The sequence below is a fragment of the Lampetra planeri genome, chromosome 39, assembly GCF_965212315.1.
Source record: "Lampetra planeri chromosome 39, kcLamPlan1.2.h2, whole genome shotgun sequence".
NCBI classification, from domain to species: domain Eukaryota; kingdom Metazoa; phylum Chordata; class Hyperoartia; order Petromyzontiformes; family Petromyzontidae; genus Lampetra; species Lampetra planeri.
Window position 1 is genome coordinate 1,583,045 of NC_136145.1, and position 16,875 is coordinate 1,599,919.

At 46.6% G+C, this 16,875-nt stretch overlaps 2 protein-coding genes across 4 annotated transcripts in view; one reads left to right on the forward strand and one right to left on the reverse strand.

The window, feature by feature from the left end:
- Positions 1-643: 643 nt before the first annotated feature.
- On the reverse strand, positions 644-14,091 carry POLK (DNA polymerase kappa). Of its 3 annotated transcripts, none has more exons than XM_078612527.1 (15): positions 13,925-14,091; positions 12,270-12,430; positions 11,301-11,420; positions 10,570-10,722; positions 8,505-8,636; positions 7,600-8,143; positions 6,942-7,066; positions 6,088-6,254; positions 4,938-4,970; positions 4,480-4,576; positions 3,737-3,908; positions 3,162-3,325; positions 2,074-3,058; positions 1,903-1,954; positions 644-1,413 (listed from the first exon to the last, which is right to left on the reverse strand). In XM_078612527.1, exons 2-15 carry the CDS (start codon positions 12,396-12,398, stop codon positions 1,323-1,325), a joined length of 2,964 nt encoding a protein of 987 aa, XP_078468653.1. In that variant the 5' UTR covers positions 12,399-12,430; positions 13,925-14,091; the 3' UTR covers positions 644-1,322. The 3 variants fall into 3 exon arrangements, with proteins under 3 accessions (XP_078468653.1, XP_078468651.1, XP_078468652.1); XM_078612525.1 differs by having other exon boundaries at positions 2,056-3,058; XM_078612526.1 differs by having other exon boundaries at positions 2,056-3,058; positions 12,270-12,410; positions 13,925-14,090.
- Positions 14,092-14,323: 232 nt separating this feature from the next.
- Positions 14,324-16,875, forward strand: part of CERT1 (ceramide transporter 1) — a 30,294-nt gene continuing 27,742 nt past the window's right edge. The window contains exon 1 of the mRNA XM_078612528.1: positions 14,324-14,774. Coding sequence (XP_078468654.1) covers positions 14,556-14,774 — 219 coding nt within the window. The 5' untranslated portion in view covers positions 14,324-14,555. The remainder of the gene's footprint in view (positions 14,775-16,875) is intronic.

A 16,875-nucleotide genomic window follows, 5' to 3' on the forward strand; every position in this document is an offset into this window, starting at 1 on the left:
GAGATGAATTTGATTGAATCGGCACTTTGTTGGTTTGATTTTTGCATCTTGACAAAGCAACGTTGTCCGTGGGGGAAAAAAAACCTGGTTCGTTGAGATAAAGTCCAACACACTCAAAAGTCTGTCCTTGTGATTTATTGACAGTGATAGCAAATGCAGGGTTGATCGGAAACCGCCTTCGCTTCAAAATGAATGGTAAATTCAAATCAGACGGTGCCAGATCAATACTGAGAATGAAGACCATCTCCACGATTGGATGTTGAAGTTATTTCAGCTAAAACAAAATTACGGTGCATTTCACGAATCACCAGACGCGTGCCATCGCACAATTCTTTTTTGGGGTTGAGATTTAGAATCGGCATTACAATGGTTCCTTTTGTTCAAAACCAATTTTTATGAGATGGCATTCCATATGGTGTGAACAGCATGTGCAGAAATTCCATTGGATAATAATAAAATCAAATTTTATTTTCTACCTACGTGACTTTACAGAAAAAACCAAACAGTATGGATTCCTGCAGTCACGAAAGCTTCAAATTAAGATGTATAATAATTATTTGTGATGTGACTCGGATCCACGTAGCCAACCCGGTGTTACACACAGTGTACAGAGTGTCAGGCGTTAGGCACATATCACCAAAACTAAATGTATAATTGTCTTTATTGCATCAACAATAAATAACTTTCATGAAGATGTCAAATTTGTCACCGATGCGCATAAAATAATTTCATAGTAACCATAAATGTGTTTAATTTATCAACGTAACATCATATATTTTTTAAATACTGTGCAGTGCGTAATTATACCGCCGAGGATAAACATATTGCAGGTCCAAGACGTTGTGAGAGGACCGATAACACGAATCTGGTTAATATAAAATACGCACAATGTGAGAACGTCGGCCAAGATGATTCGTTTATAGACAGCCAGGGTCATCGACGCTACGACCATAGGAACCAAACCTGAAGCAATAACTGCTCACCGTACAGAAGTAACGAATTACTATGAATGCTAAAACGATTAGGATACTTAAAATATTAACGTAAAAATCTACTACCGAAACACTGCAAACGTCATCACTTACAGTAAATTAAATCCTTTTCGGAGGACGTAAAGTGTGCATTGGTGTTGAATAACATAATCGGCAATTTAAAAGAGCGAGTACACGTTAGGTTGTTGGTGAAAAAGTGCTTATATCCTCATGGACGTTGTTGTCACAGCTGACATAAATTTCCCTTTTATCAATATAATCATCATCGCCACCGCCGTTATGATAAAAGCAAGATCAACTTGAGAACTCCTTCCGCCGATAGCCTTTCTTTCAGCTCGTTTGAAAAAAACGCTCGATGCCAGGTTTTGATGGAGAGTGCTTCGTCCGTTTCGCTGAAGACTTCTTGGAGCCGAGGTGCGACCTGGGCCAGACGGGCAAACAGGAATATCAAACGACCAACGCGCACTTAGTGTTGAAATGCTTGCGTGGTTAACACAGACACACAAGGGTGCTCTGTGGTTTTGTGCATTCATGTCACACTTCACAAACCCCATCGCATCTTCAGGCATTACGAGTTGAGCGTGTACATGCCTCTACGTATGTCAATCCACTGGTGGATGAGGGCCTCCAACGCCGTGTAGGTTGTGGAGATTATTTGACCACACTTCTCCACGTTGGTCAGTGGGGGTTCATGCAAGTGGGGAGCATAGTTACAGTCCAATAATGGATTTTACTGATTTACTGATCACACATCCAATCACTATCCAGGCTCAAACCTGCTTAGCTTCCGAGGTCTGGTGGGATCGGGTGCAATGTAGGTGATTTGGCCATATGCTTACACGTCTTCACCGAATATACATTATCGGACAGGTGTATGTTGGTGAGTTCACAACAATTAAATCAGTATTACCTTTTCAGCCCTCCGTTGGAAATGCTAGGCTGCTTCCCTGCCTCTGCTGACCCTGGAATAGACATTGCACAAGTCACCATTTCATACACGTTGGAGCAACACTGGCAATGAAGACGCCTCTCTACTGTTAACGCAGCGATGTACATCGCTCACCAGAGGCGCGCGACACACCTCGCCCGTGGCCCACGAGCTCCTCAATGACTCTCTTGTTGAGGCAGACGTCCACGTGGCTGTTGAAAGCCACGAGGTCGGACGAGCCTTGGGGGCGGAGACAGATCGGGCAGGTGGGAGCGCCGGCCGTGGCAGGCACTCTTATCGTCTCGCTTGGAGCGCAGGCTGCGTCACGGTCTATGGCGCGCTCCGCCAGCGGTCCACCTACACCCTGCCGATGGCGGGGAACCGCACATTCTCCGAGAGCGTCTGCCAGCTGGACGGCGGCATTGTTGAAATCCCGCGATTGGATTCGCTTGCTCTCAGATTCCTTGGGGTCGACAGCATCTCTAGCGGCACACGTCTGCCCGCTTTCTTCCGAATGGCACGGAGGTCGATTTGTTTTGCACGTCGTTTGTTTTGCACGTCGCTCTGCACCTCTGTGCAAGTTCTGCTCGGCACCGGAGGCGGCGGCGCACGCTCTTTGCCGCAGCTCGCCGCCATCATCTTGGGCCGGCGACACATTTCGAGTCGGGCGATCCTTCCCTCCAAGCCCGTGTCCCCACTCCGCGCCGCCGCTGGAACCGCCCATGAGAGCAACACCCGAGTTTTCGGTTTTACCGAGGCACTCGTCGATGTGCTCGTTAAACTCGGACAGGCTTCTGCTGTCCTGGCGCGTGTCGCACACCGGGCACGTGTACACCGGGACAGCGCCCTTGCCGCGCCGGGTCGGGCGGCCATCACCGCCACGGCCATCGACGCTGCGGTCTGCTGTCGAGACGGGCGAGGTCTGTCGGGTGGCCCTGGCACACCGCCCAGCGGGCTCCAATGTGGGGCCAGGTGCGATGGGTGACGGCTGCCTGGCGAGCTGGCTCTGTCGCTCAGCCTGAACCCGCTGGAAGAAGGACTTGATGCGAACTTCTGGGCGTCCGCTCTTCTCCTCGTGGCTGGGCAGAACAGCCCCAGTAGCAGAACCCAGTGCACTTTGTTCACTAAGTGGATGAGTCTAAAATGAAATGAAAACAAAAATGTTTGCGATATTTACACATTCATGGAAATGGGAATAAAAACACATAAGTGGCACTTGATTAGTACGGCTGGGCCCATACCGAGGGCTCGCCGAATGTCGAGCCATGCGGCAAGACGTCGATGTGCGGCGAGGCGACCTCCCTGCTGCTGCTGCTGCTGCTGCGCGTGCTCTGTACGAACGTGCTGATCGATCGCTGCTTCTGCTTCTGCTCCGTCCGGTCGACGAACCCGGACAGCCTCACCCCTGCACACGTGTGCACGCACGTGGTAAAACAAAGTGTAGCCGGGGAGGATGGAACGCAAATCATCATCATCATCATCGCAACTTCATATTTATACCGCGCCTCCCATGCGCTAACATCGAGTCAACGTGGCAGGGGATCCCCCCAGTGGCAGCTGCCCCTGTGTGGCACAAGGTGAATAGAGCAATGGCCAGCAAATGGGTATTAGTCTGCCCCCTCCTGATAAGTCACTGAGGAACAGCCATTATGCACTTATGTTCTTTACAATGCACTGCTTGCTGAAACATTACATGGACTGAACTTACAAAAAGCATAGTACACAACACATAAATGTCACCACGTTTTGTTTAGCCACAATGATTGAATATTGCGAAGCTTTTAAATGCTGTCGGTCGTGGGAAATTGTTTCGTACCCATGAGCCGCAGTCGGAGCGGCTGGGGAGAGATGTTGTCCATTTCTGTCTTGAGTAGCTCCTTAGCGGCCGCGTAAATCTCTTCTCTTGAGGCCACGGGCCCGGGCAGCGACATCGCTCTGGTCTTCACCTTAAAACTCACGCTCTTTGTCTTCACAGTCACTGTGCGCCCCTGTCCAACAAGTATAAAAATAAACAGATTCCCCCAATTAAGCCTTACAAGCTGTAGAGGGGCTGGGAGCACCTAAATGAGGCCCTCAAGGCACACGAGGAGTTAGTGAGGCCAACATCGTGCCCGTTGAATAAAAGTGAAGTGTAAAGTCTAAATATTGCATAACCTTGAAACCTAAAGCCTAAATAGCATGCACCTGAGGTGAATTACCATAGTAATTTCCATTCATAATAAATTGCAAGCACAATATAATTGACAATGCTGCTGTGTTTGTAATTATACTTGACGCCAGGTACTCCAACGTCTACGCTCTCGGCGTTTGCCAAACCACACTGATGAGCGTCAAGTATGGCCAAATAACTCCTATTGCCCGCATGGTGTAGGGAGGCCCTCATCCAGCAGTGGATTGACAAACGGGCTGCATATGTACAGTTTATAAGTGCATGCCATACGCGTAAAAAGAGACATGTACGTGGTGTAAACCATTTCCTATACTACCGACAGATATATCCGTAAGCGAACATCTCTGTCAGACGATGGCATTAAAGACTTTGGGTATGAGTGCGGATACCATTAGTCCCTCCTTGCTGAGGTCATTGGCCAGGTCTCCACACAGCTCCCAGCACAAGCTGTACAGCTCCTCTTGCTTGTTGATCTCACTGAATGTCCTGGAGGATACACAAAGAGTCGACGAGAATGGCTACCAACCGCGGACAGCTTCAACGAAGTCTCTCTAACAATTCTAGATTTGAGGCTTTTTTTACCGAAAAAACTAAGAGTATGAATCCTTGCAGTCACGAAAGCTTCAAATCTAGAATTAATACCCTCTACGGCGAGGAATTTCACCCACTTGATACAGCAAATGTGGCTGTGACGGTCCCACCTGATGACGGAGACTTATGTTGCCTCCAAAACGTCGTGATTTATTATTATTTTATTTTTTATAAATTTTAATTTCATTTTTTACCTACGTGACTTTACCGAAAAAACTAAGAGTATCCCTCTAACAACCCAATGGTGCAGACTCACCTCTCCGTGCTCATGCTCTTTCGTTCCCCGTCCCTTTGGAATAAACGCACAGAAAGAACTAATTACAGAGGCGGTGAGACCCCAACCTTTAGTTGAAATACTGGATACAAACTTAAGTGTGAATATTGCATTTTGAGCATTTTTTTCCAAGTTCAGCACCGACAATCAGATGTAATGGCTAAAGCCGCCTGTGTGTGTGCTCCTCGTGTGGACGATGAGGCCTATCTAAGGGACAGCAACAGCGGGAGCTCTATGGCGCCATCTTCCAGGGCTATTCTGTGACACAAGGTAGTCACACTGCTTTGAGCTAGAGTTCCAAATGTAAATCACGTCATCACATGATGCTGATAACACAAATGGAATATAATAGAGGAAAATAATCAAGAAATATCATATGCATACGCTTGGATTGTGTAAAGATTTCCAAAGTGTGTGTTTGTCCTCTCGGAAATATTAAATTTAGTGAAAATGTTACTTTCAGAGCTGCACAACGATATGACATCACCCTGCAATGACATCATGGCAAAGCAAGTGGTGTCATCGCCTTTATATTTAATTTATATTGGAATCTACTTTATGACAGTTATCATGACCCACTCACACAGACCAAAAAACAGATGGGCAAAGCAAATGAATGAACACTGAACCTTAGGTGGAAAGTGCTAAAAAAATAAACAATTGTATACATGAAGTAGCCATATATTCTGAACTGCCACTATTATACAGTATTCGCAAAATGCAATAAACTTTCACCGCTCGCCAACCAAATAATTACCCGTATTACACACTGACCCGATATCTCTAGTCATGATCCCCTGCGATCTAAGAAATTCTCCTAAACTATTTTTTTTATCATACCAGGTAAGGCTCAATGAGATATACAGCTATTTCTCCGAAGCAACGGGGCCATAAATTATAGCTCTACGAAGTGGCTTATCACGTGGAAATGTATAGCAGCCAAATACTCTAAATGCACGTTTATAAATGTGAAGGGAAAAACCGGAGGACCCGGCGAAAAATACACATGACCACAGGGAGAACATGTGAACCTACGACCTACTGCGTACCAGACAAGGTAGTTAAGATCTCGCAACCGTGGTGCCCTAAATATCCCGTGTTGCTGCGCTGCTCGTTGCTTGAACGAAGGCACCTGTCAACGTGAGTGGAGCCCAAGCCCATGGAGATGCGCAGGAAGTGCTGGCAAGACCCCTCGGAGAAGAGCAGCGCCACCAGAGCTCTCTGTCGATGCAGGTGGGCGCACGTGAACACGTCCAGCGCATTCAGCATCTTCTCCGTCACTTTCCCGATGCCGCTCACCTACCGGCATGAGTGGGCATTTCAGTACACATACAACAGATTAAAGATCCCCGTATAACCATACAGACTAAAGGGGACAGGACTGTTAACGAGTACCTATGAAGAGTAGGCCATTGCGTGGCAGTGTTATGGTTCAATATTTTGAGATTACTGGAGAATTACTTAACTGGGAAACGTCACAATCGTTGTCACTTACTGCGATAACTTAGTACGACCCTCTTGAAAGAGACTCTTGAGTGAGCTTTTCCTACACTTACACAAGTGTAATTATTTGGTGATTTGGTCATAAGTGTGTAGCATTCAATCATTCGGATCTAAATCACTACACTGATATGTTACAAAGGCAAAATAAGCATGTGCATGCATGTAAGATGGCAGACAATTCAACTGAAACTATTTTTTATTTTACTAGGTAAGGCTCAGAAGCAACCTGGCCACAAATGATAGCTCAATGAAGCGGCTTATCACGTGGAAATTGATAGCAGACAAATACTCAAAACGCATGTTTCTAAATGTGGAGGGAAAAACTGGAGGACCCGGATAAAAATCCAGCAACTACGGGGAGAACAAACTCCAAATATACCAACGTCAGGGTTGGCATCGAACCCACAACCTCCTGAATACCAGGCAAGATAGTTAACATCTCGCCACCGTTGTACACAGAGAAGACGCAAGCATCGTGGGCACCTTGCGTATCGGCAGCTCATCCACAAAATTGCGGATGGCATCCCTCGTGGGCTCCAAGCGGTACTGCCCGTTGGGTTTATTCATGTCGCTGCCAACCTTCGCCAGCAGCATGTTGGGGGCGATGCCTGCAAACACAAACCCAAACATTGCCAAGGCACACCCACAAGTTGATTGGCAACACTAAAGTGATTGATACACTGCTCTGCAAATTCGGCGACCTGAGTTTGTTTCCCTGCCACGGCTAAGATCGGTGAATTGGTGCTCGGTCACCCCAACCTTCACCAACCCGGCACTGACCAGCGTGGTGACGTACGGTCAAACAACACCAAAACCCGACGTAGAATGGACAGGCCTTCATCCAGCAGTGGATTCACAAGACGTCTGGCCAGCGTAGAAGAGTTGGCCAAAACACCCTCTCGAGAGGTGAGGAACGTGAAACGAGGGGACGACCCAACAGCAAGTGGCACTGGTGAGATACCATAACTGGGATTTGTTTTTCTTTTGTCGTTTCAGTGACCTAGGTTGATCGATCTTTAAACTAAACCAAACTGTTTTATTTTACCAGCTAAGGCCCAATGAGCTACATAACTTTTTCAGAAGCAAGCTGGCCACAAACGACAGACCCTCCTGGAGTCTAACTCTAGATGCATTGACTCACCGGCGCTGGCTGTGAGACCCGTTTTCTGCTCGATGCGGAATCGCATTTCCCCGACGGCCTCCTCGACACTCAGCCCAAACACCACTGCCGTCGACAAGCGCACAGGCGCTCCGTTATGGCTCGCGCTGACGCCAAACCCCGACGCGGCATTTTCACTTCCACCGACCTGCGGCGGGGTGCTGTCGAACAGTTCTGGTGAGTAACTCTGGAAGGATGCACCATCGTTTGCTTCATCTGTTTGTTTATCGGTCGTAAAGCCTCCAGCTGGTGATACATTTGGGTCACACGTGCTTTCCGCCGTGCCACCGTTTCCGAGCACCCTCAATGAGTTTTTGTCACGGGCGTTGTGCACCGCTGAGCTGGTCTGAGCAACCCTGCACCTGTTGCAGTCCCTCCCTTGGCACAATCCTTCGTGAGCGGCGAAGGTGCGGCGGCTTTCGGGCCAGGCTTGTCGCTCCATCAGGTGAGCCGTGATGTCCAGGTAAGCCTCGTCCAGGCTCATTGGTAGAAAGTTTGGGTCATAATCGGCAAGGACTTCTCGGACCTGTTGGTTACCAATCAATAAGGGTTATATTTCTAATTTACATTATATGAATAAGTGTCTTGAGTTATACTTTGAATGACTGCCATTTTTTATTGCTCATTTTATTCAAGTCTATTTTTTCCTATCGATTTGAATATTGTTAATAAATAGTTTACACAATTTCAATTTCACAACTGTACCTATGTTCTCGATGTTCAGGCAATGTTTAAACTCTATGTAAAAAAAAAAACCTTTTGAATGCTTTGTGCCTTTACCTGGTTATATAATTAATGAATTGCCTTTGCTATGTAAATATCTCCTCATTCTGCATGACCCATTTGTTAACTTAGCCGTAACTACACAAAGGAGTAATACAGCTCACCTGCTTGCTCACAGCGGAGTATTTGTTGAAATTCAGTGGGCAGATGACAAGATCAGGACACAGCTTCTTGGCGATGAAGCCAGGCATGGCGGCGCGCACGCCAAACCTGCGGGCGTGGTAGTTGGACGTTGACTGCACGCGTGGAACACACACACACGCCGCTTGCTTACAAATCACCCACAATTCAAGCAGGTGGCCAAGTTCAGCAGGTGGACTACATGGTTGAGGCACCAAAACGTGCAGGCGAAGGCCCACAGAAAATATCCATCATGCGTTCAGACGGCATGCCGCGTATTTCCTGGTGTTTAAAAAAGATTGCAAAAATGCAATTACAGCATCTACACAAATATATGCAAACAAGGTAAATTTTCTTTTACATTTGCCGAGTGATTAGTGCACTGCGTCACAAACCTGCCAACTTGAGCTAAATTCCTGGCTACGGTTGACATCAGTGGTGAGTGATACCTAAACCAATTCTGAACCACCACCCCCTTCACCATCTCACACCGACAAGCAGGAAGAATGGTCAAACAAACCTCATGACATGGAGTGGGGAGACCTTCATATAGCAGTGGACTGACCTCAGGCTTTACTTATTTAACGATTTATTAGCAGGTTTCAAGGACAGAATACTGGAAAACATTAAAAGTGTCAGTGATTTATCACTTCACAATTGTATGCATGTATGCTTAACGTCTTTCGCACCGTACGTAGCCACCCGTCCTAATCGGAGGTCATGCACTGTATATATTTGCAGGGGTGAAAGAAAAACTCCTATAGGAAAGAAAACCAATGCCTAAAGTAAGATTACAAATCACATGACCTACAGTGCAACATGTGAGCAGGGAGAGGCACACTATCACAGAGTCATTAATCCTTCCAGACCTTAAGGAAGACAATTACGTGCTCAAAGCACCTGTGGGGTTATAGCGAGCAGCATCTCGTTGCGAGGGGAAAGGATTTGCGAGAGACGTGCAAAGCCTTGTGCGCTGTTCATAATACAGCACTGAGATACATTGGTTGTTGCGATCAGAAGTGTCCAAAGACCACTTGTTCGGTGCAAACTCTGCAAATTATTGGATGTTCTGCTGGAGCTGAGTGTTGCTTATCGTGTATGTAGGCAGAGTGAGTACAATTGGTGTATCGACTTGACAAGGCGTCTCCAGAGAGTCTGTGACATAATTTACAAGCGCAGACCAGGAGGCACCTGCCATCCACTTGGGAATCCTCCACCCACTAGGCACCCTTATTGTGCATCAACGTTATTTCCACGTGATTAGCACGGTTGGCGACGTACGGTGCGAAAGAAGTTCAACATACATACCTGATTACCCTCCACAGTCTCATCTCCCCGATTGAAAACTCATTTCTTTAGAACTGATTTTGTGTTTAGTTTGTTGTCCTTCGCCTCCGCACCTCCGATTAGCACGGTTGGCTATGCACGGTGCAAAAGAAGTTCAACTTACACACGTGCATGTAACCGTGAATGTCAGTGCATTCTCTCCTGGGTAAGTAAATGATAGGGGTTGTCACGACATTTTCGTGATACGATACAATAGTGGGTTGCAGCGGTGGCGAGATGTTTTCGCCATATCAGTTTCTCATAAGTTTGTAATTGTTTTTCACATTTCTATTGTATTATCTTGCCGTCATTTAGTTGGGAAAAGTTTTAAAAGCCTTCATTTAATGTGTATTTATTGCTATTTGCTTTCTAACAGCATATTGTGAGGATATGGAACATAAAATAAAATGAACGATAATCCGATATATTTAGCAAAATGGACGATAAAAATTTTGCGGACTTTATATCATGCATCCGTGTCATCAAATCGCAAATTACTCTTTTGGGATTACACGTGGTAATCATTACCGCGTACAGGCAAACCAATGCCCACGTGCAGGCCAGTCCTGAGTCACCTTGTCCCTCACAGTATCCCCTCGGCCACAATGCACTCCGAGACGTTTATTTACGTTATGGGCGCAATATAAATGAAAGTATCATTATTATTACTACTACATCATTTATAACAATCCGAGCAAGTGAGAGTGCGTGGAGAGCTCTCACAAGCATGCTCATGGAGCCGACGGCCATGGGCTTGTCCTTGAGCTCTGGGAAGTCCCTCATCTCCACGGCGGCATAGAACATGTCCATGTCCACGTGCACGATGGTGCGGCTGAGGTCGCGGGATTCTTCCAGACGCTCCACCAGACTGTCCATCTGATGAGTGTTGCAATATTGGGTGAAAGCGATTCGCAGCTACCTCCCCACATCTCCTGATGAGCACGGTTGGATACGTGTGGTGCGAAACAAGTTAAACATACATGCATGCTTAGCAGTCATGTAAGGATTTGCTCTCTCCCCACGATTCGATTAACTGTTCATTTGGGGGGGAGGGGCTGTCACAATTTAAAAATATATAATCTTTTTTTTTAGTTTTTAACATCTCATTTTCATGTTTCGTCTCATGTTTGTCCTTTTCATTATACCAGTCTAAAGGTTACATCAGCACATTAGCGTAAACATGGATGAATCATAATTGATTTTGGAATGGTGGTGCAGCTATTAGCATATTTGGTCTTAAACCTCGGGGCCTGAGTTTTATTCCTTTCCATGGCTACCGTTAGTAGCGAGTCGTCTTAATCGGTCCTGGGAATTACCTTCACCAACTAAAACTGAGCAGCACGGTAAAGTATGGATTGACAAATGGACTATAAAATATATATCTTGAGCATAATAATGTATTAGAACAATTGTGGATTTATACAGACTTTGATGAGTACAGCCTACACACAAACCTGCAGCTCAGCTTGTCGGATCTGCTGATCGGTAAGCTGACCTTTCTGCTGCAACATTTTCTCGATCTTCTGGTTCACCTGCTGCTCCTTCTTCAGCTCATTCTCATAAAAACGAGACCCCTGCAATACAATTATTAGTATGACTCAAAAAATGTGGTGTTAACTCGGTGGCAGCTGCTTGTCATATTGTTGAACTGACATTAGGAATACATTCCAAGCTTGCCATACATTTAATGAACACCAAAGTTTATTAAGTCAGCAATTGGAGGTGGTCATCTGTAATTCAACACTTTGGAGGTAAGGGGTGGTGGATCGTGCAGATTTGTTAACCAAAATATTCCAAATTTTCTGGGCTGAAAATGGCCTTGAGATGGCAGGACAGCAAGTGGCTTCCTGACCTGATAGTGCAGACCTTTAAGTATTATCCCGTAATACAAGTAGCAGGTTTATCTGGGTAATCCCGTTTCCTTTCGGACCACAAAATAGCCGTTATTAAAGAGCTGGACAAACATCCTCATGCAGATTGTGAAGTTTTCCAGGATAAATACATCTCATCATTCATGCATATGTCCATTAGCCAATGACCAAATGAACTGGAAAGTGCTTAATCTTGTCAGATGTCAAAAGCTAAGTAAGTTTTGAGCCTGGAGAGTGCTTCGATGGGAAACCACCATGCACAACAGTAGTTATAGGTGGTTGCAGAGCTATGTGGTGGACAGCAGATATGAGTGCAACAAACCCATTTTTGTACTATACCATTGTCCATCTACACTCCCCGCCTTTATCAACGGGCACTGACCAGCATGGTGAAGTATAGTCACATAATCCCCACGACTCGCATAGCGGAGGCCTTCATCAAGAAATGGATAGATAAAATGGGCACACATTTACACGTTGATTAATCAAACACGGCCACCCCAAAGGTCTGTTGGGCAGTGCAATTGCCCATGATTGGACGACGCGACACACCTTGGAGATGTCAAGGATGACTTTGTTAATGCGCTCCTTATCCAGCCCCTCCATTCCGGCCTTGTTGTCGTTGAGGGCCATGCAAGACACAAGCCCGGGGGCAGCCACGGCTCCCCTTGCTGCCTCCATCTCGTCTCCAGCCTGAAGGGGGGTCCCCTCACCTGAGATTAATAAATACCTACGTGACTTTACCGAAATAACCAGAGTATGGATTCCTGCAGTCACTAAAGCTTCAAATCAAGATTATATTTGGCTGCTATACATTTCCACATTCCGAGCCACTTTGTTGCGCTTATCATTTGTGGCCAGGTCGCTTCTGAAAAAGAACCACATAGCTGAGTGGACCTTAAACTGGTCAAATAAAACATATAACGTGGTTTGAACCTTGGACCTGAGCGGTGATAATTGCGCGTTCGTCACAGTCATTATTAAACCTCTTGAGTGATCCACTCACAATCCCAGTAGTTCTGGCTCGGTTCTTGGTCGTGTTTCTGACACGACCACTGTGAACCCCCAGATAAAGATGCGGTTACATTCAATAGGCATTCGGCAGACATACGAAAAAAATGTCTTGAGACATTTTTAATGGCATCACACTGGGATTTTTGCACACAGCGGTGTGTTTTTTCTGGAAGATTTGCTGGTTTATCCAGGATGTTTGTTGTGCGTCGTCGCTTTAAGATGTTCTGTGTTCATATTAAGATGTTCTGTGTTCGTCCGGATGATCGCTGCAAAGTATGATCTGTGTTTTGATTTAGCGTGCTGATCTTAAAGGTGCATTGAAAAATAATGATACTCTGATGCTCCTGCTGTTGTGGAGTGACTCATGCAGCCAGCTATGGCTGCAGAGTTTGGTAATACATGTTATGTCGTTTATTGTGAAAATTCGGTCACAGTTCCTATGATCACTGTTTCATTGCTTTTATGGCTTTATTTTGGTGATTTTCTAAAAGTGTTTTGGTTTGGCCATGTTTGTTTGTTGTAGTACAGTTAGACTGATGGCCTTAATCTAAGTTGTCTTGTGGTTGTTGTTGTTTGAGTTGCATCCCACTGGGATTTTTGCACACAGTGTTGGTGTACGGTGCTTTTTCTGCAATATTTTGCTGTCTTTTCTTGGATTTTCTGTTTGCACATAGTCACTTTAAGATGTTTTCTTGTTCATGTTTTTGTTTGTTCAAGAGCCGAATGGCTCACAGGGCAAGAGATACAGTACCTAATAAATGAAACTTGACAACCCCAGGGCACCCTGTCGCCTCACGGCTTAGCCCTCAACACATGTAAACACACGGCAGCCAAAGTAAACGCAAGCGCGACGCGGGTCAACCTTGTACCAATCTGCATTGACCGGCGTGGTGAAGTATGGTCAAACAACACCCAAGACGGTCACGGTGCGGAGAGGCATTCCATACGGCAGTAGATTGACAAAGCAATGACAGTTTATATATATACACACACAAAACACTGTACCAATATCCCTCGGATAGCCTTAACAGACTGTTGTGGGCAAGTGCTGTTAGCGAGTAGCACCTACGAAGGCCGGCGCGGCACACGAGGGGGTGGCTAGCAACCCCGCCCCGCGCGCCTTTGTCTTCCCCAGTGGCGATGTTGACTAACACACCGCACCGCGTCGCCTACTCATGTGAGGCCACAATTACCGGTCGGGATAATCGTCAGCCGGTGTTGTTTGTTGGCCCGGCGCGGAGCTCTCTTCACGGCGATTTCGAATCCGCGTGAGCGCCCCACCGACGCCGCTTCTCGTTTCAGTTCAAAATTTCACCGCGCGCGCCGTTTCACAGTCGGCCATCTTACGTAGGGGAGGTGGGAGATTGGGAGGTGGGGGTGGGGTGGGTGGGGGGAGGCACCGCAGAGGGGGCGGGGCCCACCATCACAGTCCTCAACTCCCCCCCACCACCTCATTATGCGACGTCATCAACCGTTGACATTAATGAATCTCGACCCCCCCGCCCTCCCGCACGGTTCCCTCTAGCAAGATGGCGGCGATGCACTGCTTGGCGCGTGTTGGTGACGTCGCCTGCACGCGGTCTATATAACGGACGGCAGCAGTCAGGGATCATTCGCGTCGAGTGTGGTTCGTTCCAGCACGAGCCTTGTATCGTGTTTACCTCCCCCACACACACACACATCTCCCTCTCAACCACCCTCAACCCTCCCCTAACATCCGTCATTATTATTAATCGCCGTGGCTCTTGATAATATCGCCGTCACCGCAGTTGCGCAGCATCGTTCACCGGTGGGGTGGTGGTGGTGCAGCTTGTCGCAGCTGCCATGCACGACGCGTCGGACGACGACGAGGCCGAGAGCGCGGAGAACGCGGCGGAGGCGGGCGAGTTGTGTGGGCAGCTGAGCAAGTGGACCAACTACCTGCTGGGCTGGCAGGGACGATGGGTGGCGGTGCGTGGAGGGACGCTCACGTACTGCCGCTCGGCCGACGAGAGCGAGTTTGGATGCCGCGGGGCCATTTGTCTGGCCAAGGCGCTCATCACGGTGAGCGAGCAGGATTGTGTTCGGTGATGGGATTAGCGTTGGGTTTGGTGTGGTGTCAGCCGAGTGAGTGATTTGGGTGGGTGGGTATCTGTTGTGTGGTGATGGGTGCTTGTGTTGTGTCCGCTTGAGTGGTGGTGCTAAACGGGGTACTCGTGTTACCCGCATCATGACGGTGGTATCGAGTGAGTGGCTGGTTTCATTATCGCGAGGCTGATACCAACACACATCCCCGCTGATGTATGTTGAACTTCTTTCGTACCGTACGTAGCCAGCCGTGTTAACCGGAGGTGCGTGCGGTGGGCAGGACAACAAACGAAACACAAAAAGCTATTCTCAATAAATGCTTTTTCATTTTCTAAAATTGATACCACAACCACTCTGCGTATGTCACCATAATCCCGCTTGGACCACCACGAACAATACGCTGATGCACATGGAACCCGCATAATACGATAGCCAACATCTCTGACACCACATACACGCGGAACTGATATCACGGCTTTACAGCTTGGCATCACAGCCGATATACTACCACAACCACCAGGCTAATGTAACAACAACTCGGCTAATATGACCCCAGGTAACCTGGCAAAGGGACTTATCCGACTCCACAATCCTACGTAAAATCTATAATTTAACATAATTTCCACAACGACTCCTGTCCCCCCCCCCACATCAATACAAGCAGTCACTCATTAACCGACGACCTCTTCAATTGTTTCGTAGTGTTCGGGTTTTGTTGAATGGTAAGGTGAGCTTGCGGCTAGTAATCCTTGTTAATACGTGTGGCATCGAGTTGGCCCGGTAATTTCTGCGGGAACTCGCCAGCAAGGGAAACCCAAGGTTACATGTTAAAGTGAGTCATTGTGTTGCTATCCAAGCCCAAATCTGTTGTTTGTTAAAGCTTATCACTATGGTTTCTGATTTTTTGTGCAATCACAGGCCACATTGTTCTTAGTCACGGGCGATGATTAGTGTCTTACTGGGATGCATGAAGGACACTGAATGTCCGTCGGGTTACCTGTACCTTCACCACAGCTGTCGATGTTTTTGTGGTTTGTAAACATCGGCGTACCTTACAGACTACGACGAAAACCTGTACATGTAACAGTAGCATTTTCAAGATGCCCAGTGCTTTTCACTGAATAACTCTGCTTCTGTTGGCTAAAGGGCTCCGATAAGGGCACTTTACTATCGCCCTGTCTTCCAGCCATTAAGTACAGGTATTTGTTTGTTTTAGTAAGGCGCAAGGCATGGGAACAAATGTGTGTTTTCCGTCACTGTAATTGTCTTTGAATTCACACCACGAGAGTGAATTTGCAGCACCCACAGTCTCATCTGCTATCGGCTTAATAACCAAAGGTCTTGCTGGGGTTGATGGTTGTTATGGAAGCCGTTATCAACTTTGGCTGGTTAAGGCTGTTAAATTTCTCCTTGGATCCATAGCTGGCAATTCTGTAAATGCGGCTGCTTATTTTCACAGGCATTACAGAACACTTTCCAGGTTTTATTGCTGCTGTTAGGTTGTAGGGCAGCTACAATTCTCTTTACAGTTCTATACAGAAATGCAAACCAACTCTGCGATTCAAAGCAATAGGGTGTAAACCGCAGCAATATAATCTACACACAGGAAATGAATACAATAAAGGAGAAGAGCTTGATGAGTGAAGCTTTTATTATCTGATACAGAAACGTTTAAAAGCCAAGTCGGTGTCACTTAATGGGGGGGGTTCTTCCTGCATGACTGAGTTTTACTTTCAATATCTGATCATCAAAGGACAGACAGGATTTCTATGACGTTAAATCTGTTTAAAACTAAAAATGTAGGACCGCAAGACGAAATTAACTGAAATTGCAATGGAAATTGTCATTACAAGACACGACTTTTCATGCAAATAGGGCTGCAATCCTTGATTGACGGGGCTTTATTTATGTTTATCATGGAGCCATTCAAAGCGCATGTGCATAGGAGCCGTAGAATGATTTTTGAAATGTTTCATGACATGTTTGAGATGTGTTGCTCATTTCTCAATCTTGTGAATGTCATTTTAATGCGGTCTCTGAAATTAATAGGATTTGAGAGAGAAAAGAACATGTTACA